The 13,364-nt window shown below is 42.2% G+C and overlaps 1 protein-coding gene across 1 annotated transcript in view; it reads right to left on the reverse strand.

Annotated features, from left to right (window-relative positions):
- LAD1 (ladinin 1) overlaps nucleotides 1–13,364 on the reverse strand; it is a 38,510-nt gene that overhangs the window by 16,794 nt on the left and 8,352 nt on the right. The window contains exon 2 of the mRNA XM_054980980.1: nucleotides 1,746–1,889. Within this exon, the coding sequence (XP_054836955.1) occupies nucleotides 1,746–1,889 (144 nt within the window). The remainder of the gene's footprint in view (nucleotides 1–1,745; nucleotides 1,890–13,364) is intronic.

Genomic DNA, 13,364 nt, shown 5'->3' on the forward strand with positions numbered 1-13,364 from the left:
GATGGAATAGAAAGTTTGCTTACAAATGTCCTGATATATTTTGGAACTTGGGGGTGTATTTCTAAGAGGGAAGGCTTTTCAATGGGTAGGAACACCCCTAGAAACCATGAGAAAGCATCAGGATAGTAGGACTGAGAATGGAGAACTGATATTTGGGACAATATCCCTACCCTCACCCATAGCACCCAACAGTTCCATCTTCTCAGTGTTCCACCTGGCCCCAAGAGATGTTGAGCATTTGTGAAGCTTCTTGCATTTTATATTCTAAAAAATTGAAAAGTACATCTCAGCCATTGGCTTAAAATTCAAAATGCATAGAAGGGATGACCTAGCCAGGGAAAGTTGACAAGAGCAACTCAAAGCTCAAGTAGGAAAAGGAGGAGGAGAGGAGGAGGAGGAGGAGGAGGAGACTGAGCAATCAATTCCCCCCACACCTCTCCTCTCCCAGCCAAATACACTCACATGCATTGCTTATATAGTACACACAAATGATTTTTAATTCTGACTCTGGGCATCAGTTTGGATGGAAAGCAGTACATACATTAAATAAAATTAATTAATAATTTAAACCATAGATCTTTATATTATAATTTACAGTTAGATTACCATACAAATTTGGCCTTTATATAATATGTGTTTTTGAGTACAGACGTAGTTCATTCTCTGCACACCCTTTTCTCACTCACAACTTTCCATGCATGGGAAGGGGATGAATGGAAGAAGAATCACAAATGTTAAACAATGACAGAAAAGAAAGGATGGCTCTGTCCAAAGACTAGATCATTCCTACCTCCCAATTTCCACTACATAACAATCGCAACTAATCAAGGATGTGTTTCTTTTGCAAGTCAATGGAGAGCTGAAGTGCTACTTGTGCAGCATCCAAATGAAAGCTCTTCCCTCAACTCCTGGACATGCTATTTAGCCTCTCTGTACCTTTTGACCAAGCAATGCCCACATAGTTTCAAGATTTTCAGCAGATGAATTCATCATGCAATACAAGGTTATTTGGTTGTGTGAATTTACGGACAATGGTGGTGTGGTTAGGCTAGGATCTGGGAGACCCAGATGGAAGCTTGCTGGGTGATCTTGGGCCAGCCATGCACTTGCAACCTAACCTACCTCATGGAGTTTTTGAGAGTATGAAATGGAGAAGAGGACAATGTTGTAAACCATTTTGGATCCCCATTTAGGGTGAAAAGTGGGGTATAAATGAAATAAATACGTAAGTTCAAGGCCCTGATAATAGTCCTTCATTCTGGCACTCAAATGTTCGGCCTACATGGTGCAGCCTCTAGGAGTAAAATAGGTTAAGCCTGATAGCAACTGGCCCAGGATCATTCAGTAAACTACTTGGCACAAGTGAGATTAGAATGTGAGTTTCCTAGTCCAGCACTACACCACATTGGCTGTCAGCATGCAATTTGTACATATAAAATTGTCTTCAGACTTTCAGATCAATATGTGGAGGGCAGAAGCAGGGACAACAGGTGCTGTTCCATGACCCCCTCCAATCTCTGGTTATCTTGATGTATCTGCCCCCCCCCCATCCTAACTTAATCCATTAGAATAAACAGAAACATACCACCTGATTTCAGAATTGGTGGAATTTAGGTCAGGCTCTGTGACAGCCAGAAACCATTTCAACCTGCACTGCCAAACAGACTCTCTTATGTGCCAGTCTGTAATTTCTAGAACAGCCTCCCGAGCATTCGCCCCTGCCACCCATAAGCATACACACATACCTATTTGGTACTCGACAGGTGACCTTTTGCTCTGTACTGGAAGTTTCCTGCTTGGCATCAGAGCTGGAACTCAACTGCCGATGTCTTCGCCGGCGCTCCCTTTCTTGTTCTTCCTCATCTTCTACACTCCATTGTTGGGCCAGGCTGAAGACAAAAGCATGAAAGAAGGAGAACCACATTTTATTCAGATGTTACCTCAGGAATAGAGAAGACCAAAAGGACAGAATACTTTCCACACAACTTTCTCCTTTCTTACTAGCTGTCCCCCTTATTTTAAGATAACATAAATAAAACTTCATAAAACACTGTGGATGTCTCTTTTTTCAACAAACATCGCAGCTCTGCACACAAAATATTCTCTGCATAGTACTTCCAGAAGGCATCTTGTTTCCTTTTTCATCACAACAACCTTAACTCCAGATAAGCTTGTACAATGGGAAGAATATCAAGATGTAGAGTTCTAGTAGTAGGGAATAAAAGAAGGAAAACTCTTCCACAGCACACATATGGTTCCCTATTTTTGTTTCTGGCATTCTAATGCCATGAATAGGGCAAACACACATTTCTAGAGACCTAACAGAAAGAATTCAAAAATGTCTCTCTCCAAGCCCCTTCAAGGGGGAAAAAATCAAGTGGCACTCATCTACAGTTAATGGCTGAAGTCAATGTTCAGTTTGGAAAGGGTATGTATGTTTGTAAGGAGCCCCGCGGCGCAGAGTGGTAAGCTGCAGTACTGCAGCCCAAGCTCTGCACTCATGACTTGAGTTCAATCCTGGCAGAAGCCAGGTTCAAATAACTGGCTCAAGGTTGACTCAGGGCCAAGCTACAAGTGACGAATGACACTTGAACGGCAAGTGGATTGAGTGGAGCGCAAGTGAACAGGGAGAGATACACTTGCCGTTCAAGTGTCATTCGTCACTTGTAGCTTCGCCCTGAGCCTTCCATCCTTCCAAGGTTGGTAAAATGAGTACCCAGTTTCCTGGGGGTTAAGTGTAGATGACTGGGGAAGGCAATGGCAAACCACCTCGTAACAAAAGTCTGCCAAGAAAATGTCATGATGCAACATCCCCCCATGGGTCAGTAATGACTCGGTTCTTGCACAGGGGACTACCTTTACCTTTTACCGTTCTGTATGTATGTATGGTCTCTGAGACTCAAGGTGGATTACATAATGCAATCAATAGGATGAGACTTCCAATAAGCAATGTAATAGGACTAGGATTACAGAAATCTGAAACAAAGCATATATTATATCGTACATATTACAATACATATTGCATATATTACAGTGGAAAAGAAATTGTCTACACATTTTGAAATTTTGATCTGAAAGTTGCCCACTCTCACCTTTACCCCACCTATTATTCCTGCTTTAGCTATCCTCTGTTACTTCAAAAAGAGTCCAGTAGCACCTTTAAGACTAACCAATTTTATTTTATTGTAGCATAAGCTTTCGAGAATCAAGTTCTCTTCATCAGATGCCTGATCCGAACTGGTCAAATACAGAAGAGGAGGGGAGGGGAAAGAACAGGACATATATCACAAGAAGACAGGATGCAATTAGTGTGAAGGCAATCAAAACATTCCTTTGCTTGTAAATGTAAACATCTCCTTTTGGTGTGGAGTCAGTTTGCTGCAGTGAAGGTATACAATTCCTATGTAGTATAAGCCCTCGATAACCACAGCTCTCCCTGCCAGCTGCATCTGACAAAGAGAACTGTGGTCTCCGAAAGCCCACAGGCACTCAGGCTGAGATAATTGACAAACAAAGCCCACACCAGGTCTCTGGGCTCCCCCAGACCACGCCTCTGTAAAGGAAATCTGTTACCTGTGATAATGTGATAACCATTCATAGTCTCTATTCAGTCCCAGCTTGACAGAGTCAAATTTGCATATGATTTCCAATTCAGCAGCCTCCCGTTGGATTTTGTTTTTGAAGGGTTTCTGTTGAACCACAGCGACTTTTAAGTCTTTGGTGGAATGTCCTGGTAGATTGAAGTGTTCTCCCACTGGTTTTTGGACGTTTCCATTTCTAATGTCAGATTTGTGTCCATTTATTCTTTTGCGTAGAGGTTGGCTGGTTTGTCCAATGTACAGAGCAGAAGGACATTGTTGGCACATGAGGGCATATATCAGATTGGAGGATGAGCAGCTGTAAGAGCCAGAGACAGTGTAGTTGATGCCATTGGGTCCTGTAATTGTATTCCCTGGGTAGATATAGGGGCAGAGCTGGCATCTGGGTCTGTTGCAGGGCCTGGTACCTGTGCTGGTGGCCCTGCTGGCCGATTCATGATTGTAAGTGAGAAGTCGTTTAAGATTGGGGGGCTGTCTGTAGGCAAGGAAAGGTCTTCCACCCAGGACTTCTGAGAGAGAGGTATCATTTTCCAGGATGTTTACATTTATAAGCAAAGGAATGTTTTGATTGCCTTCACACTAATTGCATCCTGTCTTCTTGTGATATATGTCCTGTTCTTTCCCCTCCCCTCCTCTTCTGTATTTGACCAGTTCGGATCAGGCATCTGATGAAGAGAACTTGATTCTCGAAAGCTTATGCTACAATAAAATAAAATTGGTTAGTCTTAAAGGTGCTACTGGACTCTTTTTGATTTTGCTACTACAGACTAACACGGCTAACTCCTCTGGATCTGTTACTTCAGGAACCTTTACCATTCCTACCACTTTACTCATGTTTGTTTCTCTCTGTCCAGTCCCATCTTCTGCTTTCATGCCTAGGTACCCATTCAAAAATCCTCTGGTAGTTATTGTAATCATATTTGACATGCCCAGTTGTAGTGACTGAATTTACAGTTTGGAGATATTCCCTTATATTCTGCAATTGTTAAGGAATTGGCAATTTCTAGACTTCCCCTAAGATCACATTGCCTTAGTTTATTTTAGAGCAAGGCTTAGAAACTGCTGTGCAAGATTTTTTAGTTGCTGTTCATAGAAGAGTTGTTTTAAGCCATTCCACATTCTGGTAGTCTTATCTGTGGATGCAGAAATATCACACCAATAATATCATTAAAGGAATTTATTAAATAGAACATGCAATCCAATGACCATTCAGAGCAGTCTCTGTGATATGTTCCTCTCCTGGGGTACCTTTTAAAAAATTATTAGCATGCACATGCATGTCCCAGAGCTTTTAATTCATGGTCCTTCACTAGGTCTTAAACCTTTTTTGGAGCTAGAGGTGAATGTGGGAAGGAAAGACACATCTTGGCTGAAATGATCAGGTATATAAATGTGTATACACAAACACAAAGCCTCCCATTTCACACAATGCAGTTTACAAAGCTCACAGCAACAAGACAATTTTGTTTTTCCAGTATGTCTTTAACTGAAACAACAAACACATTGTTTGTCTTTAAATCAGCACAGACTTTGTTATTAAAGATAATTCAAAATGAATATTCATGAATACACCAGGGGGAGAAGAAAGCCATCAATAAAGTGTGATTACGGGTGATTCTGGCAGTGATCCTGAGTGTACAAACAGGGGCATTGCAACAAGCATGCACAAGTGCCCCTTACTTTTATCCATAATATGTCAGAAGATTGGAAAGCATGGCTAACCATTATATAGAATATTCTTGAATCTCCAATTTGCTTGTATTATTTTACCTCATGATGCCAACACATGAAAAACATTTGCCTTTTATGTACCACATATCTGATTTGCTTTCTGAGACACACACATCCAAGTACCATGCCCAAAATTCTTGTACCAATTCTAAAACAAAAATCTGGATTATAATATTTGGTGAAACCAGCACCAAAAGCCAGCCACATGTAAAAATGAACCAAATAAGGAGGTAAAAAGTTCTACCCACTTGATCTGCCGCTCTTTTGGCTCAGGGAACCACTTATACTGATTTCCTGCCTCCCTGGCAATCGATTCTTGTTGGACTACTTGACCATGGCAACTGCTTATCAAAGTGAACCAACCCAGATTGTCATCACAGAGCTGTACCCAGCTGCTTTCTTGCCTTACAATTTTATGGCTGTGTGGAGGTGTCACCATCACCTGTCACACTAAAGGTGTGACATTGTGCACATTTCCTGCTCTTCTGCTTTGGGTATTAGCACATAGCCAACCACGTGGGAAAGCCAACCGTGTGGGAAAGGCTTTTTAAAAATTATGAGTGTGCACATACATGTCCCAGAGCTGTTACTCGTGGGCCTTCACTAGGTCTTAAAACTTTTTTGGAGATAGAGGTGAATGGGGGGTGGAAAGACACGTCTTGGCTGAAATGATCAGGTATATAAATGTGCATACACAAACACAAAGCCTCCCGTTTCATACAATGCCTATGAATACTGTGATAGGATGTAGTATGGGAATCCTCCTATCATCTGTTGCATTTTACTGCTTTTCTAGCAGCAATGGTGCTTAATGGAAGAATATTTTATGCCAGAACTAGTGAATTCCACCAGTGTTATAGCATTTTTGCAGCACATCACTAATGCCTACAAATGCTATCAGACTGCGGTTGTTATTGCTTTCATAGTGCTTTAAACAACACAAGGCCAACAATACAAACTGAGGAATAACCTCAGTCTTTTGTTGATTGTACCAGCTTTGCCCCGGAACTTTCTGACAGGTTTTGTAAACACACCTCCTGGTTGATCAAAACATGACTTAGCTAGTGTTGTAAGAACAATTGCATCTTCCTGTACTGTCCTGCAGTCTGCAACACCTGGTTCCCCCCACATGTGCAGAGAAGCAGAGGAGGATGTGTTATAGAGATACCAACCTCCAGGTGAAGCCTGGAGTTCTGAAAGGAGACCTCCAGACTACAGCAGGCAGTTTCCCTGGAAGAAATGGCAGCTTCAAAAGATGGACTCTACCACGTCACATACCTACTAAGCTCCTTCCCCTCCAAAAAGTCCACCCTTTCCAGGTTCTCTCTGCAAACCTCCAGAAATTTCCCAGGCTGGAGTTGGCAAGCCTAGCTGTGTATGAGCAACCATATGGCAGATAAGCGTAAAGGAGGCCCACAAAAAGCTCTGAGTGAAAGCCCTCCAGCACTGTTCACGTGTTTTGATGGCTACACCTTGATAGGTGAGGACTCCTGTGACAGACTGAACCACAACTACAGACTGTGGCATGAAAGGTGCCTTGTCACCTGCTCTGCCACGCCAGTGTACAGCAATCACAGGGGGCTGGTTAATCATTATCACCCCATTGAGTTTTATTTTCAATAAAAGTTAAGCTGTGTTGTTTTTCTGTGTGAGAGAATCTGTGTGAACAAGGAAAAGAGGAAAAGCAAGAAAAACGATTGTGGAGCCAGGGAGAGGGAAACATCCAGAAACCTTTGGCACTAAACTTTACAATCAGACTCGGAGCAACAAGCTATCCACCCTCAACTAGTAGTGAACCAAGAAAGGGCACCAAGCTGCTTGAAATGCACAGGAGTGCCTGTGCCATTCATGACTCATAGGCCCTTTTGTTGGATTTTGAACACAACAAGGCCGCCCCACCCACTTCTACAGTGGCCTGGTTTTGTTTTTATGCATGCAGAGTTTGCAGCAATGCCTGTGCCACGGTGATCACTGTTCTCCACTCACACCTATAAGAAAACCACACACACCGAAAGATAAGAGACTTGTTGTTTAATAGTCTGAGGGATTACTTATTTTTTAAAAAAAATTAGCTGAAAACTTGCAGTGTGAAACCCAGATTGTACAAACAAATTACAAAAATGCTGCTCTGTTTTCATTTTTTATTATTATTTATTTTTTTATTTACATTATTTATAGTCTGCCTTTCTCACTGAGACTCAAGGCAGATTACACAGTGCGAGTCAGTACAGACAATTTTAAAGTTATTTCAGTAAACAATGTAATAGGGTATATAAATGCACATTTGCAAAGATTTCAAACTAGCAAAAATCTAATAACAGGATTGTCATTTTAGGGGCCTAATACCTTCATGTACCAGGACTCAGCCAGAACTCAGGCTTTTGCCATGAAATTGGAGCTTGGGTCCCAGCACAGCAAGTTGAAATCTCAGAACTATCAGCCAGCCTGCACATTGGATGTTCACATCTACACCTTCAGTGCATGCCTGCTCATGGAAACAACTGCACATATAAACTGAAGATGGGAGACAAAGTCTTAGAACCAAACTGTTTCGTCCATTTACACAGTGTGTCCTATCCTTTGGAGATGGTGGTCCAATGTGGACTGTATTCCTCCAAGACTAAGCATTTCTGCTTATTGCAAGATGCTGAGCTGAAAGCACTTAGCACCAGCAGTATACCCTCTGCAACAGAGGACTGCCTTCACAATAGAGAACGCACTGCAGAAACAGAAGAAAGGGCTGGGATCCAAGCAGAGGGGACCAAGTCTCTTACTATAGCAAGACACCTCCTGTCCTCTGCCTCCAATCCCCTACTGCTGTCCAGTGCAGCATGTGGGAGAAACTGGGGGGGGGGGGTGATGTCGCAATGGTGCAATGCCACAATGTCACATCCAGCAGCATAACTGGAAATGACATCATGAGTTGCCATGGCACTCCAGCAACTCTGTAAAATTCTATGGTAAAACCATAGAATAGCAATGTACATTCAGATGTTTCTGGTGGGGTTGCTGGTCACCCAGTAGAGGCCTTTGCCCCCCTGCCCAACTCATCTGGCTGGAGGGGGGGAGGTGTGAAAACAGGCCTCCCAGGGTGCACTCCCAGGAATGACATCATTGTTCAAGCTGTGGGAGTTCTCCCATGCTTCATGCCAGGCCAATTTAGGCTCCAAACACAGAACTCCCGCAGCCTGTGCAAGGACATCAGTCCTGGAAGTGACATCATCCTGCACCGGTAGCACGTGCATGTGAAGACTTCAGGAAGTCCCCCCTCCCTCCCACCAGGTGGGTAAGGAGGACACCTTGCAACTCTAGTTTCTGGTCCAAATATATATCCAAAAATACCTTACTGATATTTTTGGATATATTCAGGTGTCCAGAGCAATGTTCAGATTTTCCAGAATATCAGTAATAGGGTGCAGAAAACCTCCAGAAATATTCTGGAGAGAGATTATGCTGGACTAGATGGATCACAGGACTAGATATATCACTGGTCTGATCCAGCTGGGCTCTTCCTATGTTCTTATGGCATTGTGATTGTATTTCCCATGGTTCTACTGGATTTCTTTGGTTTGACATTGATTCGGTTTGGCTTGTTGGTTCTATTTGCATTTGGAGGCTTTGCTCTTTTGTGTTTAGCTATTGGCTTCTTTACTCTAGAGAAAGCATAGATTTTCCCCCCATAGGAAACAAAGGAGACAAGTAGGATGGCTTGGGACACCTTTTGCAGAGACCTGTAGAATAGGACACCTTGATCCAATTCTATGAAACTTGAGGGAGAGAATTAGTGAACAGGCAGGACTAGGTTCCCTGCAATGTTGGTTTCATTTTCTTGAAAAACGATCACTCCAGTCCCCTAGAAAGAGTCCTGCACAGGGAATAACGGACCCCAAAAATTCAGCATTCTGAAAAAAAATTACCTGAATATGAATTCCAGAATGGTATTGGAGACCTGAATAATCCAGAACACCACTATGGATACCTTTTCTGAAATCTTAATTCAAAAAATTCCATTTTTTTTCAAGAGCTCATTCCTACCATAGAGTTTGGGGGGATGGCTCTAGAGCATTGCCACTATGTCATGACATCAGTTCTGGCTATGTGGTCGGAAGTGATGTTGTGGTGTCATGCAGCATCCCATGATCCTGTGCAATGCTGGGCCCACCCCCAGCAGCTTACAGGATCCGAGCCATTAAGCCTGGCACTAGCTACATTTACATTTGGCACACAGTAAATGTTCAAGCTATTTTTTATATGGAAAATATCTCTTCAAAGGCACCTAGTTATGATACACACAAGCCCACAGATACCATGTGGTAGAATTTCCAGTGGTGTGTGGAAGTACAATAATTAATTATTGCTATTCAATGTGATATCACCAGGACCCACCTGATGAGCCTTAGGATTTGGCATGCAGAGGACCTGGTAATCCTACTCCTATTACAACTGAACAGTTTGTCTTTTGCTGAGTCACAGTGCCACACAACTGCTGTTAAAGTTGCTCTAAAGCCTTCTGCTAGAAAATGCAGTGATAACCAACATCTTGGTGTTCTTACCACTGGTGTGGTAGGCCAAGGCCAGTATGGGGTAATGACTAGAATGTTGGAATAGGACCAGGGAGAGTAACAGGGCAATCCTAATTAAAGTTACATCCCAGTGACTTCAATGAGTCTAGAAAGGTATAATTCTACTGGGCCCCATGGCGCAGAGTGGTAAGTGGCAGTACTGCAGCCCAAGCCCTGCTCACAACCTGAGTTCGATCCTGGAGGAAGCCGGGTTCAGGTAGCCAGCTCCAGGTTGACTCAGCTTTCCATCCTTCCAAGGTCGGTAAAATGAGTACCCAGTCTTCTGGGGGTAAAGTGTAAATGACTGGGGAAGGTAATGACAAACCACCTCATAAAATTTCTGCCAAGAAGATGTCGTGATGCGACATCCCTCCATGGGTCAGTAATGACTCAGTACTTGCACCTTTACCTTTTTTAAAAAAATTCTACTTAGGATGGCACTACAAGATTTAATTTCATAAGTTCAGTAGGTGATCCTGGGAAGTCATGTCTCTTGTCCCAATATTCTTCACAGGGTTTTTGAGAGGACAAAACTGGAAGGAGTCCCTGAACATATTAGGAAAAGGACAGGGGGAAATGTACAGATAGGGGCATCTGCTCCAGCTGTCCTTACACTTTGATCTTCCCATCTCTTCCCTTGTTGTCCTGGAACTTCTTTGTAAATAAGGTTTCCTATTCCTTGTAAGCATTGCTGCAATGTGCTGAATTAAAGGCTGGGATTTAATGAAGGGAGCTTAACTCTCGAAAGCTTATATCCTCAGAATCTTCTTGGTCTTTTAGCTGCTACTGGACTCAAGGCTGGGAAAGATTTTCCAACAGCATATTTGGGTGTCTGCTCCAAACTAGGGAACTTACTCAGTTTGCTGGTACTCCATCAAGTCCAAACACTTGCAACAGTGTGATGGCTTTCAAGTTCAAAAATAGGCTGCAGTACATTTGATACTGCAAGGTTCTTACTGTATTGGTCTAAGTTTACAAGATTAATGCTCAGGCCTTTTCTCCTATAGCAAAGCCGCAGTTCTGTGGCACATGATTGTATATTAGCTGAGGATGTTTGGGAGTGTGCTTTGCATAGTTCTGGCAGGAGGAACAGATACTTCTATTATCTAAATCTCATTTGTCCAAAATTCCAAGAGATATGAATTCACTGTCTCCTCCCACATACAAATTAAACTGCCTATCAATTGTCAACATGTCAGATGAGGACAGCAACATCTACATTATGCCTTAGACTACTTGAAGCAAAAAAGTCATGCACTCCATCTCCATTTTGGACTGGAGCTTTAAAAATATAACAAAACAAAGATGGATCTTGGGACAGGAAACCAAAAGATGGCACATCCCCTAGAATATATTACTTCCTCATTGTTTCATAGAAAGGCCATCCCTGGCTATAAAACCTAAACTGGCTATAAAATCTGAAGTATTAATGAAAGAAGCTAGTCAAATAATGTTTTGGAGAAATTCTAGCAAAAACTATCAAAACTTTCTTATTTTTCAGTCATCAAAACATGTCAACAAAACAGTCATCAAAATATGTCCTGCATCTTAATCAGCAAAGTGTTTGCTCCCGAACAATTAAGGATGGACAGGTTTCACCATCTTATTACATATCTTTTGTTCACAAAAAAGAGAGCAGGATTGGAATCAAATCATGGGAATTTTTAGTCTTCCTTGCTACCAAGCCAAATTTGCAAATTAAACCTCATTAGGAATCTGTAATACCAGAAGCAGAGTTACATAATGAACTAATAAATAATAAACCTGTGTGGTCCAAACATCAAAGTCTTATTGAGCCATGGATGCATTGGTGGCCTTGGGCAAATTATCCTCTCTCGTTCTCAATTGCCTCCCCATCTACAGTTATCTTGGTTATTAACAAGATAACTGGAAAACATTTGTTATGCATTTTTTATGTAGTACTTAATCTACTGCCGATTTAAACTTATTACATGCTGGGAATTAATGAGAGACTGGAAGGAGGTGAACCAAAATGCCCCCCAAGCCTGGCCATTAGAAAACCCACCATTCTTAAAGAAAGCCCATGGCTGCTCATGAGGTAGGCATGAATGACTTAGTAGTCTTGGGAAGCAAAAATGAGTTTGTTATCAGATCAAACAACTGATTGGTGCAAATTATTCTCAAAGTGCACACCCTCCTGAAGCACTACTATCTTCATGCATGTTTGGGCTTCTTTCAAAGGAAGTTGAGAATGGAGGATGTATATAAATTGTGGTTGCTGTGGCAGCAGTTGGGGAGTAGAAATTCCTGAAGCCTATCTCCAGCAAACCACAAGTATGTCTCTCAGGGCTTGGGAACCAGAGCTGTAGTCAGCCTTCCTGACTAGTGAGGTGAGGTGGTGGCAAAATTTCCAGGTGGGACCAACTGTTTCCAGCTAATTTGCATGCACTTACAAGGAGCCCAAACCTCATTAAACAGAGAGAGACAGAGAGCAGCAGCACTGATAACTTGCTTGAGAAAAATCTAGACCCTTAAGACTGAAGAAGCCGGCCAGGCCTGCTTTAAACTTCTCTTGCCCCCTTTAACCACCTTGTCTTACTCCTAAAACTAAGGTAGGATTTCTTTTTACCAGAAATTTCTCTGCCCTAAAAACAAAATCTGCATAACTGAAAAGATAATGTTATGACTTCGGGAGATCAGCAGGGACTGGCAACTTCAACATGTGTGCCTTGCATGGAAGGGATTGTGAGAAAGCTGTCTGCATAGGCACTGGAGAGATGACTGGATATTCCCCTGATCCAGGTAGCTTTTGGGCTAAAGTACAGTATATGACCCATGTTCCAATTGTTAACTTGGGAATATGATCTTAAGGAATGATGCATTTCCCAATCATCCAGCCTTATTTATAACTTGTTCCAGCCTCCATTACATTTTCCTTTGCTTGGACATAATTATATTGTTGCATCGCATATTAAAGCACAAAAAGTTCTGCCAAGGTAACTCATATTTTGTGAAGTTACCTCCTTCCTTGTGTCTCTTTGAAAACTGACATCTGTTAATTTCATCAGATATTCTCTAACTATTTTTTAAAAGAAAATAGCTCTCTCCACCACTGGCACTTTCTCCTTACCTTCTTTGCCATGTCCTTTCTCACTTATTAGCTGCCATGATGTAGCAAAGGGTCTTAGAAACAGGAGAGGTTGAAACCTTGGTTTCAGCAAGAAGTGCACTTGTGGCCTTCACATCGCCAGGTTGTCTAACCCCTAAGCTTCCTACATCCATGTATAAGTCAATGGATTACTCTCTCTGTGAAAATGAAACACACAAAGCTGACCACTGATCTCTCAAAGTCCATATGGTCAGAATCTCTCCAGGATCTCAGGTACAGCTCTTTCATATCACCTACTCTCTGATCATCTTAACTAGAAACGCTGGGGGTTGAACCTGGGACCTTCTGCATGCAAAGCAGATGATCAACCCCTGCACCACCCTGTTTAGAATGTTTTTTTAA

Source organism: Eublepharis macularius, chromosome 5, assembly GCF_028583425.1.
Source record: "Eublepharis macularius isolate TG4126 chromosome 5, MPM_Emac_v1.0, whole genome shotgun sequence".
Lineage (NCBI taxonomy): Eukaryota > Metazoa > Chordata > Lepidosauria > Squamata > Eublepharidae > Eublepharis > Eublepharis macularius.